This window comes from Scylla paramamosain, chromosome 6 (assembly GCF_035594125.1).
Source record: "Scylla paramamosain isolate STU-SP2022 chromosome 6, ASM3559412v1, whole genome shotgun sequence".
Lineage (NCBI taxonomy): Eukaryota > Metazoa > Arthropoda > Malacostraca > Decapoda > Portunidae > Scylla > Scylla paramamosain.
In genome coordinates, this window is record NC_087156.1 from 32,039,497 (window position 1) to 32,056,996 (window position 17,500).

The 17,500-nt window shown below is 41.9% G+C and overlaps 1 protein-coding gene across 5 annotated transcripts in view; it reads left to right on the forward strand.

The window, feature by feature from the left end:
* The window catches only part of LOC135101608 (uncharacterized), a 285,511-nt gene that overhangs the window by 134,449 nt on the left and 133,562 nt on the right, over window positions 1–17,500 (forward strand). For all 5 annotated transcript variants that reach the window (XM_064005798.1, XM_064005799.1, XM_064005801.1 and 2 more), the window contains one exon: window positions 15,195–15,414. In XM_064005798.1, the coding sequence (XP_063861868.1) occupies window positions 15,195–15,414 (220 nt within the window). The remainder of the gene's footprint in view (window positions 1–15,194; window positions 15,415–17,500) is intronic.

Here is a 17,500-nt window from a genome sequence, read left to right on the forward strand (position 1 = left end):
AATGAAGTAAGGAAGGAGTGTAAGATGGAAAGTGACAATTATAGAAGGAAGCAGTGAAGGAGGAAAACAATAATGAAGTAAAGGAAGAAGAGACGGAAGAGAGAGAGAGAGAGAGAGAGAGAGAGAGAGAGAGAGAGAGAGAGAGAGAGAGGGAGAGGGAGAGGGAGGTAAGGATAGAGACCGCGATGCAAGTAAGTTTGTCAAGTCTACTAGGCTGGTGGCTGCTTGCCGTGGTGACGAGGACAGGGAGGAGGGATGAAGAAAGAGGAGGAATGGCTTGCATATAGAGAGTGGTGGTGGTGGTGGTAGTGGGGCAGTGATGGTGGTGATGGTAACAGTGCGATGTCCAAATTATTGTCGTTGTTTCAAGTTTGCCCTGTTTTCATTTCCATTCTTCATTTCTTAACGTTCCGTCAGTCACGAACTTAGTAATGGTGGTGATTGGTGTGCTTTCTTTTATCGTCAGTGTGTGTGTGTGTGTGTGTGTGTGTGTGTGTGTGTGTGTGTGTGTGTGTGTGTGTGTGTGTGTGTGTGTGTGTAAAAATGTAAAAAGAAAGAAACGGAGATGAATTAAGCCCGAAAAACGACGTGCTGTATTTTTTTCCGTTAATGAACTTACTATTCTCTCTCTCTCTCTCTCTCTCTCTCTCTCTCTCTCTCTCTCTCTCTCTCTCTCTCTCTCTCTCTCTCTCTCTCTCTCTCTCTCTCTCTCTCTCTCTCTCTCTCTCTCTCTCTCTCTCTCTCCGTGACACCAGTAAGGAGGTGTGTGGCGCTCGAGTGGCACAGGAGTCGCCGTCTCATTTCCTTCCTCATGCTCTTCTTATTCCAGCTCGTCCATCTTTTAAAAGCTTTTCCCTGTCTGGGTCTCCTGAGCTTTCCGAGGTGAGGACGAGCTTATTCCTCCTCCTCCTCCTCCTCCTCCTCCTCCTCCTCCTCCTCCTCCTCCTCCTCCTCCTCCTCCTCCTCCTCCTCCTCCTCCTCCTCCTACTACCTCTTCTCCTTCTCCTTCTCTTTTTCCTTTTCCTTTTCGTTTCCTTCTTGCTTCTCCTTCTCCTCCTCCTCCTCCTCCTCCTCCTCCTCCTCCTCCTCCTCCTCCTCCTCCTCCTCCTCCTCCTCCTCCTCCTCCTCCTCCTCCTCCTCCTTAGATCCGAATTTGCCGGGAATTCTTTGCACGAGAAATGTGTTTTCAAGGTCGTAAGGATGCATAAATTCAGCATTATATGAATTTGAATGTTCAAAAACTTGGTGGAGGAGTGAAGGAAATGTGAGATGTGTGTGTGTGTGTGTAAGACGAAGAAACTAGGAGTGTCTCACGAGAACCATATATCACATCCCTATCTCCTTATCTCCCTCGCCAACAGTGAAGTTTCCTCTGCCTCCTCCCTCATCTCTTTCCCCTTCCTCTGCCTTCCTCCCCCCTCTGACTGGCATGTGACCGATAGCTCCCTCAAGCCCCGTGGAGGCGGTTTGTGAGGGAAATAACTAGGGTGGAAAGCTCGTATGTATCCCTAAGATTACTTCTGAGTCACTCATCTGACCGCTACGCATCTCGCGGGGATCAAGAGCTGGCGCCTCTTCGTATTCTGTGACGGGACGGTTTGCTCAAGAAATTATGTGTTGACCTTGTGGCTTCTTTTGGTGCAATCTGCCTTGAGTGGCGATTGCAAAAATGATCTGCATAAAGTCACCTTTGTTCTGGATACACACACACACACACACACACACACACACACACACACACACACACACACACACACACACACACACACACACACACACACACACACACACACACACACACACACACACACACACACACACACAGAGAGAGAGAGACGCGGCGAGGTAAATGGGTGAGCCTCGGCCCGGTTTACACTAGTCCGTTTTTTACGGATTCCGTCTCCGTACACCGTCCAACAATGACGTCACCACCGTTTCCGTTCGAGCGACTGTAGTAGGAACCGGGCTCCGTTTCTGCCTCCGCTTTAACGGACGCCGTCGAGCGGAAGAGATGAAGCGAATTTAACTTTGTACGGAGACACGGACACAATGTTGCACGTACTGATGTTTTGAATGTTCTAGGTATGATACTCAAGTACATGATAAAACGATATTGAATTACAGGTTTGTAATGTAATGATGCTATATTGTAAATTAAACATTTTTACACTTCGTGGAAAAAGAGGAGTGACCTTGGTTCCAGCGTGAGGTGCGACACACGGCAAAGCATAAGCACATGGATGGACTGGACTGGTTTCAGCCTAGCAAACTGGAGAAACGCAACAAGCCTCACTCAGCAGCTATGGTAATGACAGTGTATTAATAACTGACAGCCAGGCAACCGGAAAATACTAGTATAGCCTCCCTCTGCACCACACCGTGCATTGATACAGCAGACACTACTGCCCCCACCGTGCCTTGTAGGATTCACTGGCGTGTAGTTACTTACATTTCTTTACAGTGCAATAAATGACACTCTTCTACCCTCCACTGTCCTCTCTTCGTCAGCTGTAAGCAGCAAGGTGGCAAGAAGTATACAGATTTCTTGTTGAGGAGGTCTCCTCCGCGCCGCCATGTTGACAAACAATGGATACGGACATGGTGAAAAAAGACAGTGATCGTCGCTCCCATACCATCTCGGAGTCTGGGTCTCTGCTGTAACTCGACGAAGTTATCCGAAGAATGTTTTTTTCTGTCTTCCTATGCGGCATTGTTCGTCGTCTAACCATTCATATGGCTGACAGAAGCGAAAAGACATACCTTCTGATCTTCAGCCTCCGGCTATTCGGCACAAAGACCTGCTGAGGAGTGCTCTTAGGAGACGGCACGACAATGGCAACACGCTGCTTATGTCCTCCTCGCCAGCATCCAACACTGGGCGGAACCGAGGTTGCCGTAACATTATTACATAATTCACACAAGGACTGTTAAAAATCGTCAACATCATCAAGGTTATTACTACCACTACTACTACTACTACTACTACTACTACTACTACTACTACTACTACTACTACTACTACTACTACTACTACTACTACTACAACTGCTACTATACTGCTGTTGGTATTACTGTTGCAACCACTACCCCTACAAATGTCATCACGAATATACATTTTAAGCATGTGACTGCTACAGATATTAATTAGATCAGTCAGTTCTTTCTCCCCAGACTCCCTTAACTCAGGACCTGGCAGTCTCTTTTCTTGGAGCCATTGCGCAGCACCCTCAGGAGATATGAAATTATAAAGAATTCCTGTCACCCAGATCCGTCTTCTTTCACGCATTCCCTTTGTTGCTTATTCCTTCTGCCTTTGTACACAGCTTCTTTTCGTTTTCCCTCTTGAAACTACATCCTTCTCTCGGTCCCAGTCTGGGTCTAAACTTCATATTTCTTCGTTTAGATCCCCTGGGGTTCTTCTCGCTGTCTCTTTGTCGGTTTGTGTTATTGCTCACATCTTTCAATGGCTCTTATGTTGCACCTTCCTGACAGTGTTCCTTTGTATGTGTGTGTGTGTGTGTGTGTGTGTGTGTGTGTGTGTGTGTGTGTGTGTGTGTGTGTGTGTGTGTGTGTGTGTGTATTAAAAACATGCCTACACTTTCAATAGAGTCCTCAGGGTACTGAATCACGCTTTTTCATTCAACACTTCGCGGGTTAATTAATTGCCTGACTCACGGTGAAAACTTATTAAATTTTTACCCAGAAAGGCCAGTGCGATAAGGCAGGTAAAATGTATACAGGTCGTATATTGGGAGCAGAAACAGTATTTGCAGAGGTAATGAAAGAATGGTGTTGATAGTGGTGGTGGTGCTTGTAGTAGTAGTAGTAGTAGTAGTAGTAGTAACAGTAGTAGTAGTAGTAACATAAGTAGTAGTAGTAGTAGTAGTAACATAAGTAGTAGTAGTAGTAGTTTTTATGTGTTAGGGAGACCAGCCAAGGAATATATATATATATATATATATATATATATATATATATATATATATATATATATATATATATATATATATATATATATATATATATATATATATATATATATATATATATATATATATAAAGATAGGCGCTCACAATCTCGTTCCTAAGAAAAAAAAAAACAAAACAAAACAAGAAGATAAAAAATTTGATGATCACCATTGTACTCGTGCAAGTCAAACTATTCATTTCATTATTGCACTGATGCTGCATCATAACAATGTGTAATGAACTGAATGGATTTTGCTTAGGGATGCTTCATGTAAGGGAATGAGAAACAAGTCCTTGGCGCCGTTGGAGTTTCTGCACTATAATAACTGACAAGTGCAGGTAAAAAGACACTCACCTGCGTGGAAATTATGTTAATGAGACCGTGATTAAGGCCTCCCGCAAGGTAATAACGTACGTTGAATGCATGCTAATACTTCCTTCCATGCTCCTTTGAGGCTCACGTGGAAATAAAACGGTGCTGACAATATTGCTCGCCTTCGTTGTAAAAGGAGGGAAAAAAAAATTAGGGGAAATGACACATGATTACCTCAAGGTCACACACAGCCTCAGGTCAACTCATAAGTAAAACTGGTGATGGACGCAACTCATGAAAAGAGATCTGGTTAGTTTTTATTTATTTTTCCTATTTTGATATGTCCCAGTCGTGTTGTGACTTGAAGGAAATGTAGAAGGATCTTTATCATTTTCCTGAGCAGATCTTTTCCTATTCTTTCATTCTCATTATTCTTTTCTTTCTCTTCTTCCTTTCCGACTTTCTCCTCTTCTTTTCCGTCTTTCTCCTCTTCCTTTCCGTCTTTCTCCTCTTCTTTTCTGTCTTTTCCTCTTCCTTTCCGACTTTCTCCTTTTCTTTTCCGTCTTTCTCCTCTTCCTTTCTGTCTTTCTCCTCTCGGTTCCTTTTGCCCTCGCCATCTTCCTCCTATTGGTCGTCTTCGCCCTCGTCCTCTTCTTCATCCTCCTCCTCCTCCTCCTTGTCCTCCTCGTCCGTTATTGTAAGCGTATTAGCAGCAGTGTGGTAATGGCGCTGCTTCCACTTAAAATTTGCGTTTTAATGTTCATTGTCGCTTTCTAGGGATTGCATCTCTCTCTCTCTCTCTCTCTCTCTCTCTCTCTCTCTCTCTCTCTCTCTCTCTCTCTCTCTCTCTCTCTCTCTCTCTCTCTCTCTCTCTCTCTCTCTCTCTCTCTCTCTCTCTCTCTCTATACACACTAATCGTAAGGAGGAGGACGAGGAGGAGGATGAGGAGGAGGACGAGGAGGAGGACGAGGACGAGAACGAGAGAGAGAGAGAGAGAGAGAGAGAGAGAGAGAGAGAGAGAGAGAGAGAGAGAGAGAGAGAGAGAGAGAGAATATCCCTTTCTTCCTTTCGAACTAAGCCTTCAAACTTTCCGAATCTATTAAAAGTTTTAATGTGATGCCGTAAATATGTGTCCTGTGATGGAGAAGGTGTCTGTGGTGGTGGTGGTGGTGGTGGAGGTGAATGAGTCTTCCTTTGGTTACTCCTGGAGGGAATCTGGTACTGCCTTAGTGACGGCCCAGCTACCCTACGACAAGATCACACCATCATCCCAATTATTCCAGGGGGTGGGACATTACCTTAGGGAACACCCGACACTCATTCACTGGTAGGTGGACAGGGGTGTGGGTCCATCTTTCCTCCTTCAATAGGGGTGGTGGTGGTGGTGGTGGTGGGTGGTGGTGGTGCTTGAGTGTGGCTCAGAAGAAAGTTTCACTCGTTCATCATGTGTCGATTTGCCAGAGTTTTTTCTTCATATCTTTTTAAATGTATTTTTTTTTTTTTTTTTTTTTGCCTTTATGGGGTATTTCTAGATTTTCTTATCTCACTTCTGTCTGTCTGTCTATCTGTCTGCCTGTCTGTCCGTCTGTCTGTCTGTCTGTCTGTCTGTCTGTCTGTTCGTTTGTCTCTCTGTCTGTCTGTCTGTCTCTCTCTCTCTCTCTCTCTCTCTCTCTCTCTCTCTCTCTCTCTCTCTCTCTCTCTCTCTCTCTCTCTCTCTCTCTCTCTCTCTCTCTCTCTCTCTCTCTCTCTCTCTCTCTCTTTCTCTCTCCACTTATCTCAGCAACTCCTTCAACACCTGCACGTGCTGGTACTCATGAAACTAAGCCAAGTCACAAATTATGTTCGAAGGCCCTGATTAACCCGCATCCATCTCTCTCCTGGCCATCGTAATCAAGTAAAACAGTTCATCAGTATTCTAAGCCTTGTTTTGTCAGTCCATGGTGCGTACAGAAGGGTGATTAATGCCGGTGGAGCACAAAGGCTGGGTTGTTTCTGGGTCAAGTGTATGCATCGTTGTAATGGAGGGTGTTAAGTGGAGGAGGCGAGGTCGAGTGGAGCGAGGCTGTATAATGAAGTCTTGTCCCACTTTGCATACTTATCCTGCATGTATTTTGTATATTTTTATAACACGATAATTTTTTTCCACCTAATTCGTGAATAAAGTTAAATTTTAAACGATTGATACATCAGTCAAATGTGTATGAAATACCTATGAAATATAAAATTTGTTCTTATGTTTTTATCGCGTTTGCACTTTAAAAGCCATTTATAGTTTCTGTTATAAATTCTAGGCCATCTGAAGTTTTAAGTGTTGATGAACTGCCTTATGTTGCTCAAATGGCCCATTCCAGTATTCTTATCCTCCTTACGTCCTTGTTTTATGTGTCTATCGGAGTTTGTGGCCTTAAAGTAAATTTTCATATCTGGTGTAACTTCAAGAAAATATTGCAGAAATTATCTGACATTTTGAATTTGTATTTACATATTAATCAGTCTCTATTAATGAGCAAATTACAGGTAACACAGACAAGAGTTATATAATTTCCTTATATGATTCCCTTGTTTTCAATCCTGCACGGTATGGCTTGGATCCAAATTTATGGTCATTTCTGCGTTAAAACTATTATACTATGTGATTCAAGGCAAGCTGGAACTGTTGGTCTTAATAGGAGGAATTATGCAAGCTTGATAGTTATTTGTAAGTTCTTTACGGTTGATTAATATATGTTACTATTCGTTCCTCATGTGTGTGTGTGTGTGTGTGTGTGTGTGTGTGTGTGTGAGTGTATTTGGTTGGCTGGTTATGTGGGTGATTGTCTGGCTGTCTGTCTAGCTGGCTGTCTGGCTGGGTGTCTAGCTGGCTGTCTGGCTGTCTGTCTGGTAGTCTTGCTGTCTGTCTGGCTGTCTGGTTGGTTGTCTGGCTGTCTCGCACACACACTTCTAAACACCAAAGAGAGTACGCGCAAGAAAACGATGTGTGTTCCCTTAGCAACTCTCTCTCTCTCTCTCTCTCTCTCTCTCTCTCTCTCTCTCTCTCTCTCTCTCTCTCTCTCTCTCTCTCTCTCTCTCTCTCTCTCTCTCTCTGCAGATTCTTTGAGCTCTAACGATGAGGTTAACTTTTCTCTTTTCTCTTTGGGTTTCCTCGCTCTCCTCTAACAAAAGAAAATTCTCCCCGTCTTTGAGGCACCAAGTTTACGCACGAAATTAAGTTACTGTTATTCTATTTCATTATCTGCCACTGTTTAATGACTTCTGGTCAGAGAGAGAGAGAGGGGGCAGGGAGGGAGAGTCTTACCTGGCAACAACGGTCGTCAGCGTAAATGAGGAAATTGGTGAGGGTAAACTAAAGTGGTTGGCTCTCTTAGGTTACTAGGTGCGTTGCTCCCAATGTGGTATACGTGGAAGTGTTTCTCTCTCTCTCTCTCTCTCTCTCTCTCTCTCTCTCTCTCTCTCTCTCTCTCTCTCTCTCTCTCTCTCTCTCTCTCTCTCTCTCTCTCTCTCTCTCTCTCTGCTCTTGAAATGATCTTGGTTGTGGGTAAGGAAACGTGATGTTATTGAGATATATTAGAAACAGAAACTGACGTACGTTCTTCCACGCAAAGGAAGTGAAATGTGTCAGTAGAATGAATAGATTACGATTTTCCATTTTCCCTCAAGCGACTCTCGTGTCACATTTGAAACACGGCGATTAAGTAAGTTAATTGGAATAGGTTCATTGGTTAGAGGAGCTCAGTAGTACAAGTGGGAAAGGGTAACACGTGGCACTTAAGTCTGAGGCGCGATGGAAAGGAGGGAAAGAAAGTCTAAATCGAAAGAAAGTGACAGATTTAATGGTTTCTTGATGACGTGGGTGGAGCTGAAGGCGGGGCATGCCGTGGAGCAGGTCCGCAAGGAACACGACTGGCTGGAACGGAAAGGAAGGGAGAAGTTAAGGTATTATATATTAATTGACTGGGAATTATGGTTCGGACGTGGCCAGGGAGTTAAATTAGGAAGAGAACGAGTTTCAGGTCTTTGTTACCTAAGGGACGAAGTAGAGTATATGGAGGAGAAAGAAGACTCCTTGTGGTTTCCTTAATTCTTGACTCTTTCCTTCAGTTTTTGGTATCATAATTATGGTCTATTTCACGTGGCACTTGAAAGTTAGTACAATCTAATATCAGCTATCGTCTTCGCTTTGAGTCCGTTCTTCGTTCTGTTTTTTTTTTTTTCCCTGAAACTGAGAAAAGTTATACACATTTTTTCACATCTTGGGCAGAGTACTCAAACTTCTGTGCATGTCGAAATGGAGATGATTCACGTTTCATATTTACGTATGAGTATACAAATGGTATTTTATTTAAGGTATGTGTATGGAGACAACACTCACCCAAAACCAATTTTATCGTAAAAAAAAAAAGTAAATGGACTTGTATAAAAGAAAAAAAAAACTTTCTCAGTTTCTTTAAGGTGTTTTACGAACCTCCACAACTTTGCCTTGGGACTTTCACAGCGTTTGGGGCCATGGTTTGTAAACTCCATAGATCGAGCCTGATCTAGAACCTCTTTCCTTACTGGGCCTTTCTCTTCCTGGTAATCCTTCTTTTTCCTTTCTTACGGCCTTTAATTTTTCTACCGATTGTTTCTTTTCCCTCTTGTAATGTCTCAGTATATCTTATTTTCCTACTTAATTATTTACTCTTTTTTTTTTAGCCTTCTTTATCTCTCTGACTTCATCTTCCACGCCATTTTTTGATCCCTATGTCTCCTACAACTTTTCTTTACCAACACTACTACTCTCTCGCCGCCTCTTTTTCCCTTTACATAAGCACCTCCTGCTAGTCCTAAAAAGGCCTCTATCAGAATTGCTCTTCCGGTTCCTGGCCGCCGCCTCCCCCTGAAAGAAGCCCACAATTTTGAGCCTTCCGCTGGTGATGATTTTTTTTTATACATTTTCTTTCCTGTGTGACAAATGGGCGACGAGGTAGTTTTCTCATTTTCTCCGACTCAGTCTTGCCTCGGTACGGTCTTCTTGTTTTTTTTTATTTTTATTCCAGTATCAAGGAGGAAAGGGATGGAAGAAATATCTTTATTCAAGATTTTGTCCTTTCTTTTCCCTTTTTTTTTTTTTTTTTTGTAGAAGGGACACCGGCCAAGGGGAAAAAAAAAACAATAAAAAAAGGCACATTTAGATGCCGATTACGAACAGGGTCCAAGGCGGTAGTCAAAAATTGAAGGATAAGTGTCTTGAAACCTCCCTCTTGAAGGAGTTCAAGTCATAGGAAGGTGGAAATACAGAAGCAGGCAGAGATTTCAGAAATTACCAGAGAGAGGGATGAATGATTGAGAATACCGGTTAACTCTTGCATTAGAGAGGTGGACAGGATTGGGGTGAGAGAAAGAAAGTCTTGTGTAGTGAGGCCGCGGGAGGAGGGGAGGCATGCAGGAAATGCAGGAAAGTCTGAGCGAAGAGTTCAGCTTTAGAGATAGATGTGGTAGCAGTGGTGCCATCTGGTTGAAATAAAGGAGGGATAGAAGAAGAAGCAAAGTTATTGGAGATGTTTTTGGCTAGATGCCAGAAGTCACGAGGGGAGTTACATCTTGAAAGATTTTGACACTTTCTATTATTGAAGGAGTTTTTGGCTAGTTGGAGAACAGACCTGGCATGATTCTGGGCAGAAATATAAAGTGCATGAGATTCTGGTGATGGAAGGCTCAAGTACCTTTTGTGGGCCACCTCTCTATCATGTATAGCACGAGAACAAGCTGTGTTAAGCCAAGGTTTGGAAGGTTTAGGTCGAGTAAACGAGTGAGGAATGTACGCCTCCATTCTAGACACTATCACCTCTGTTATGCGCTCGGCACACAGAGACGGGTCTCTGACACGGAAGCAGTAGTCATTCCAAGAAAAATCAGCAAGCCTGAGGTCCCCCAACTAGCAGTTGCAAAAGGCCAGAGGCACCTCCGCTTAGAGGGATCTTGAGGAGGAACTGGAGCGATAGGACAGGATACAGATATGAGATTGTGATCGGAGGAATCCAACGGAGAAGAAAGGGTGACAGCATAAGTAGGATTAAAGGCTAGGAAAAGGTCAAGAATGTTGGGCGTATCCAAGACAGGAATACGAGTAGGGTGTTGCATTAATTGCTCTAGGTTGTAGAGGGTAGCAAAGTTAAAGGTTAGTTCACCAGGATGGTCAGTGGAGGGAGAGGAAAACCAAAGCTGGTGGTGAACATTGAAGTCTCCAAGAATGGAGATCTCTGAAAAAGGGAAGAGAGTTAGAATGTGCTCCTCTTTGGAAGTTAAGTAGTCAAAGAATTTCTTATAGTCAGAGGAGTTAGGTGAGAGGTATACAGCAATGATAAATTTTGTTGAGAGTGACTCTGTAGTCGTAGCCAGATGGTGGAAAACTCAGAAGATTCAAGAGCGTGGGCAGGAGAGCAGGTTAAATTGTTACGCACATAGACGCAATATCCAGCTTTGGATTGAAAATGAGGATAGAGAAAGTAGGAGGGAAAAGAAAAGTCAGTTGCCTCAGACACCTGAGTTTCAGTGAGAAAAAGAAGATAAGGTTTAGAAAAGGAGAGGTGGTGTTCTACAGATTGAAAATTAGATCTAAGACAGCGAATGTTGCAGAAGTTAATGAAGTAAAAGTTGAGGGGGGTGTCAAGACACTTAGGGGCGATGCCAGAAGAGCAGTCCGACCCCAGATGGGGACTCAGAGGCTGGTGTTAGAGTCGCCATGATAATTTTGAGTTATGAGTGAAGGGTGTGTGTGTGTAATTAGGTGCTTGTAGTTTTGTGTCAAGGAAGAAAGTTGTCTTTAGAGTGTAGTCTGAGACACAAAGTGAGGTCGACTATATATATATATATACGAGTATATATATATATATATATATATATATATATATATATATATATATATATATATATATATATATATATATATATATATATATATATTCTCGCAGTTTGGAATACTAAAGTAATTATTTATAGGAGTTTTGTGACCTCCATGGCGCAGCTCTTTCCGTGTTGACTTTTCCATTTTGGATAACTAATATCCCTTTTGTTCCCTTCCCCATTACGCTGATATACTGTGTGTGTGTGTGTGTGTGTGTGTGTGTGTGTGTGTGTGTGTGTGTGTGTGTGTGTGTGTGTGCGTGCGTGCGTGCGTGCGTGCGTGCGTGCGTGCGTGCGTGCGTGCGTGCGTGCGCGCGCGCGCGCGCGCGTGCGGTCGAGCAAATAGGCGTTTGAGTTAGTGTTCCCTGGATGCTGCAAGATCATGCCCATTTTCTGTGCTCCACGGATACGTTGTGGTTTTCTGTGCCAGCCACGGTGTGAGGTTTAGGCCACACTGATTCATATGGTCGTCAAGATTGTGTGGTGTCTTCTTGTTTTCCTTGACTAACATTCTTACTCCTTTCCTATGTAATTTCAACAATATACCTTTGAATCTAGTAAAAACACAATATTGTATTTTACGCACTAAATTTATAAAACTAAATATATTTAATCAATACTCCCATACATGTAATTCTAAATTTCATTCAATAATATGGAGGTAAATGAAGAAGATCAGTTGATAAAAGTGTGCTGAAAGAATTGCTCGAGTTGGTACATGTAGCTTCAGTGTTATGAAGGAAAAGTATTGCATTTATCCTGTAGCTTCTGAGCCGCGCACTTCCCTGTAGCCCGGGGCCTTCACTTGTGTAACACTACGGTGTCACCACTCAGCATTTCACTTCCTCTTCCTTTGCCACTCATGTTTTTCTTCTACCAAAACTTTAATAGAAATGAGTGATAGTACTGGTGTTGAGGAGAGAAATTATAATGACTGAAGGTTATTATTATCATTGTTGTTGTTGTTATCATTAATAATAATAATAATAATAATAATAATAATAATAATAATAATAATAGTAATAATAACATTATTATTATTATTATTATTATTATTATTATTATTATTATTATTATTATTATTATTGTTATTACTATTATCATTATGTGTGCAATAATGATAATGATAACACTAATGATAATAATAATAGTAATAATAATTATATAATAATAATAATAATAATAATAATAAGAAGAAGGCATTATTATTATTATTATTATTATTATTATTATTATTATTATTATTATTATTATTATTGTTATTATTATCATTATTATTATTATTATTATTATCATTATTATTATCATTATTATTATTATTATTATCATTATTATTATTATTATTATTATTATTGTTATTATTATTATTATCATCATTATTATTATTATTGTTGTTGCTGCTGGTGTTGTTGCTGATGATGGCAATGATATGTGAAAACAGCAGCCCTTCATGAGTTGTAAGTTACTCACACGTAGTATCAAATAATAAAGGACAACTTTTTTTTTTTATTATATTTTTGGTTTTGACATGTTGGTGTTTACATGCTAGACGCAGTGCATTACCTTCGATGAATAACCATTAAGAGCACACCTCACCTTCTGTTTTTTGGTGTGTGCGTAAAATAAAAGTTCTAGTTCCAACATATTTCAAGCAAAATATTTACTTACAAGAGCCACGAGGCGTATGTCCTCTTGGGAAACTCAAACTGTCACCCCTCACTGCTTGCCTCCCTCTGTACTTTACTTATTCTCCTGTACCTTTACAGCTGGTGTTATTACATAGTTGTTAATAGGGTGCTTATCTGCCTACCTGCTTCTGTCTGTCTGTCTGTCTGTCTGTCTATCTATATACGAGGTGTGTCATTACAGTTCCAGGACTGGTGTCCTAAAAGATGAATTTCAAACCCAAGCCACAAACCACCATATTTCCCCTTCAAAGTAATCCTTCTGGAGTATACAACTGCGCTCCCAACCCTCTACAGTCACTAATCTTTTTCTTACGTGCTTTTAAAATCATGTCCTCTGTTGCAGGTCGTTTAACAATGAGCGCTGAACAGCGAACAAACTTGAAGTTTTTGGTGCAGTTGGGGAAAACGCCGTCAGAAGCACTGGGTATGCTGCAAAAAGTGTACGGGGATGAGACAATGTCACGCTCACGTGTTTTTGAGTGGTGCAAGAGGTTCAAAGAGGGCCGGGAGGACGTGGAAGATGACCCCAGGAGTGGAAGACCCTCAACGAGCAGGAATGAGGCCAATGTTGAGCGTGTCAAGCAGATGGTGCGTGACGATCGTCGGTTGACTGTTCGAAAGATCGCAGATGAGCTTGGCATGAACCACAACAGCGTGTGGAAGATTATCACTGAAGATCTGGGCATGCGGAAAGTCTGTGCGAAGATGGTGCCGAGACTCCTGAACGATGACCAGAAGGGACGACGCATGCAGGTGTGTCAGGACATCCTCGAGCGTCTGGAAACTGAACCAGACTTGCTCAGGAGAGTCATCACCGGCGATGAGTCCTGGGTATTTGAGTACGACCCGGAGACCAAACGCCAGAGCCTTCAATGGAAGAGTCCGGCGTCGCCACGGCCGAAGAAAGCAAGGCAGTCCAGGTCCAGCTTCAAGGTCATGTTGATCGCTTTCTTCGATGTGAGGGGCATCGTCCACTGCGAGTTCTTGCCACAGGGCCAGACAGTCAACCAACATGTGTACAAAGAAGTACTGCGGCGTCTGCTTCGTGCAGTGCGCGAGAAGAGGCGGGAGTTGTGGCAGGGCAACTCGTGGCTGCTTCACCACGACAATGCGCCTGCTCACAATGCCCTGAGCATCAGAGAGTTCTTGGCCAAGAAGAACATCGCCGTGCTGGAGCAACCGCCCTACTCACCTGACCTCGCTCCGTGCGACTTCTTCCTCTTCCCCAAGCTCAAGGAGGTCATGAAGGGGACCCGTTTTGATGATGCGGACGACATCAAAAAGGCCGTGACGACGGAGCTGAGGAGCATCCCGCAAGAATCCTTCCAGCAGTGCATGCAAGCCTGGCAGAGAAGGATGGACAAGTGCATGCGGTGCCAGGGGGATTACTTCGAAGGAGATAACCTATAGTTTGTAGCCTGGATGTGAAATAAAACTTGTGTGGCACCAGTCCTGGAACTTTAATGACACACCTCGTACATACCTATGTGCGGCTACAAACAAGTACATGTGGTAAGACGTAAACTTGGTGCGTATATCAGCCAGTAGGTCCCTCTCCCTCTTTTTGTATATTTAGTATCAATTATATCGACGTAAACAGGTACAGGGAGGGGGTTACGCAGCGAAATCTTAAAACTGGTTCTAAAATTGCTCCCATGGTCAATTATTGTAGATCAATGTAACCGAAAGGAAGGAGAAAGAGAAAAAAAGAAAAAGTAGTAGTAGTAATAGTAGTAGTAGTAGTAGTAGTAGTAGTACCATAATAATAATAATAATAATAATAATAATAATAATGATAAGAAGAAGAAGAAGAAGAAGAAGAAGAAGAAGAAGAAAGTAATAGAACACGAAGAAGAAGATGGAACAAGTGAATAGGGCTTTGTCATATTAAAGAAACGAAATAACTTTCTTCGTTTAGAACGTTATATATTCCTGTTATATATCCTGCTGTGTTTGATCTCCAGGTTATACTATCAAGGTGTATCTTGGACAATAGGTTTATTAAGTTTCAGAGGGAAGCGACACACAAAGGCGGCCATCGAGGTAAAGTCAGTGAACCTTCAAGTACGAGTTGGTAAAAGGAGGCGAGTCAGCGGGCCTCTCTTCGTTACGAAACACAAGAGATCAAAGCAACCACGTCTATTGTAAGCAAGAAAATTAAGGAAAAAGAGCCATTTATTGATCACAAGGAAGGGTCACCTTTATAAAAGTCATTACAAAAGCTATGGGGTTTTTACAGCCTTCCCTTACAGTATAATGATGGACATGTTACCAGGACTCGACAGTTTCTTGAAGTTATTCTTGAAATCCAGTCTCACATGCCTCCGTTTTCTTTGTTGCAGGCCATGTGTCGACCAGTCCCAGCGTGGAGAACGTGGACCAGCTGGGGGTAGAGGGGCCGGCCGGCAGTGGGGGGAAGAGGACCCTCTCCCGCTCGCCCAGCCCCTCGCCCTCCAGCAGGTCAAGGTCGAGGGACAGGCGGCCGTCGTCGTCCACTAGTCACGCCACGGGTCACCTCGCCGCCCACGCCTTCAACCTTATGGTCACCGTCCCCCAGAGCCTGTGAGTCACTCCCGCCACCCTTCACGTCATTACTTCTAATGCTACTCGCCTTCTTCTTCTTCTTCTTCTTCTTCTTCTTCTTCTTCTTCTTCTTCTTCTTCTTCTTCTTCTTCTTCTTCTTCTTCTTCTTCTTCTTCTTCTTCTTCTTCTTCTTCTTCTTCTTCCTTTTTCTCTTCTTCTTCTTAATAACAATAATAATAATATTATAATAATAATAATATTAATAATAATAATAATAATAATGATAATAATAATAATAATAATAATAATAATAATAATAATAATAATAATTATTATTATTAGTAGTAGTTATTAGTAGTAGTAGTAGTAGTAGTAGTAGTAGTAGTAGTAGTAGTAGTAATAGTAATAATAATAGTAGTAGTAGTAGTAGTAGCAGTAGTAGTAGTAGTATTACTATTATCGTATTGAGTGTGTGTGTGTATATATATATATATATATATATATATATATATATATATATATATATATATATATATATATATATATATATATATATATATATATATATATATAATCGAATTCAAGAGGCTGCAGTGTAGTAGTTTTTGTTGTTGTTGTTGTTGTTGTTGTTGCTGTAAGTCTTAAAATCTGGTGTAAGATTCTTTCTTGATTTATAGTGTTCGTCACGTTATTACTTGGAATCTTGCGTGATTAAGAACGAGAGAAAATAAAATCCTGTGCTTTCCGTCTTTTTATTATTATTATTATTATTAAACATAACGGAGAAGGCAGAGTGGGACGAGCGCAAGCGCTATAAGTTGCCAGATGACAACCCCCACCCACCTTGACCGTAGAAAGAAGAAAGGAAAAGCAATTAGCACAATAGTAGGATGAAATCAGAGCAGGAGGAGAAAATAGGTTAAACAATTATAAAGAACGCCTCAACGAACTGAGAATTATTAAAACTCACAAAAAAATTCAACAAAAAAAATCAACAATTCTGACTTATTTAATATATGTCAGACAACACGAGTAAATGTAGTATAACTACTTAAAACTTGATGGTATAAAATCACAGGTATAGTTACATAATTTATCACAGGTATAGCTGCAAAAGCAACCAGAGTTTAATTGACTAGACTCTTCAAGATTTTGTTCGAAGCAGACTTGAATTTTTGCACATCACTCGCAGTGCATGTGCCCTCGTCAAGCATGTTCCAAAGTCTTACAGCACAAGGAACAAAGCTTCGCTGAAACTGACTGGTGTGACACCTAACCTGCTGTAAGCAGCGCGCATGTGAATTTGACGCAAGTCGAGTGTTTCTGGTGGGCACAAATGCATTTGGGATGGAGGCATTCAGCGGGTGAAGCTTGTCAGGAGCATGTCATTTGTGAGAAATTTTGTTGCGTTATGAAGCTAACGTGGTACCTTCACAGCTCATTAGCGCCTTTTTGCTTGCTTTTATATATGCACGTTCAAATTATAATAAGTGGATGACGTTTTGTTAATGGGAAAGAATGAAAACGTATGATTTGTTTGATTTCGGTCACCCTTTTGGTGCCGTAAATCACAGTGGCACTCCCTCGTTGTGTATTGAACGCGCCTCAACCTGCTCCTACTGGTTCCCTTAAGACATCAAATGGAAAAAGAAAAAAAAAAAAAAAAAAAGGAACTAAGAATGCCCCTGTCGAGGCCTACCTCTAGAAAGACCATCCTTGATCTCGAGAGGCTGTCGTCCTTGTTTGCTGTCCTCCTATTCATCTGTCCCTTTGTTGGCTGCCTCTGTCTTTGCTGGGCAGCGAAGAGGCTGAGGCCGCTTGTGCCTTCCCCCTCGACTTATCTTGGTGTTGGCTTATAATTTCTCTTATTATGTCGTATTTCTTCTACATATCATTCTTATAATTCTGAAATATTCCCTTTGTTCTTTGTATACATTTACCAACATTTACGTCTTCTACAATCCTGAATGGTTAGGGTAACTTAACTACGATTTTCACCGTCAACATAGGCAAGGTGTGCATCTTTGTCACTGGTACATTTGGAGATGGAAGTAACCGCGTCCCAACATGGTGGAGCCTACGCAACGCCCCCCCCCTCTCTCTCTCTCTCTCTCTCTCTCTCTCT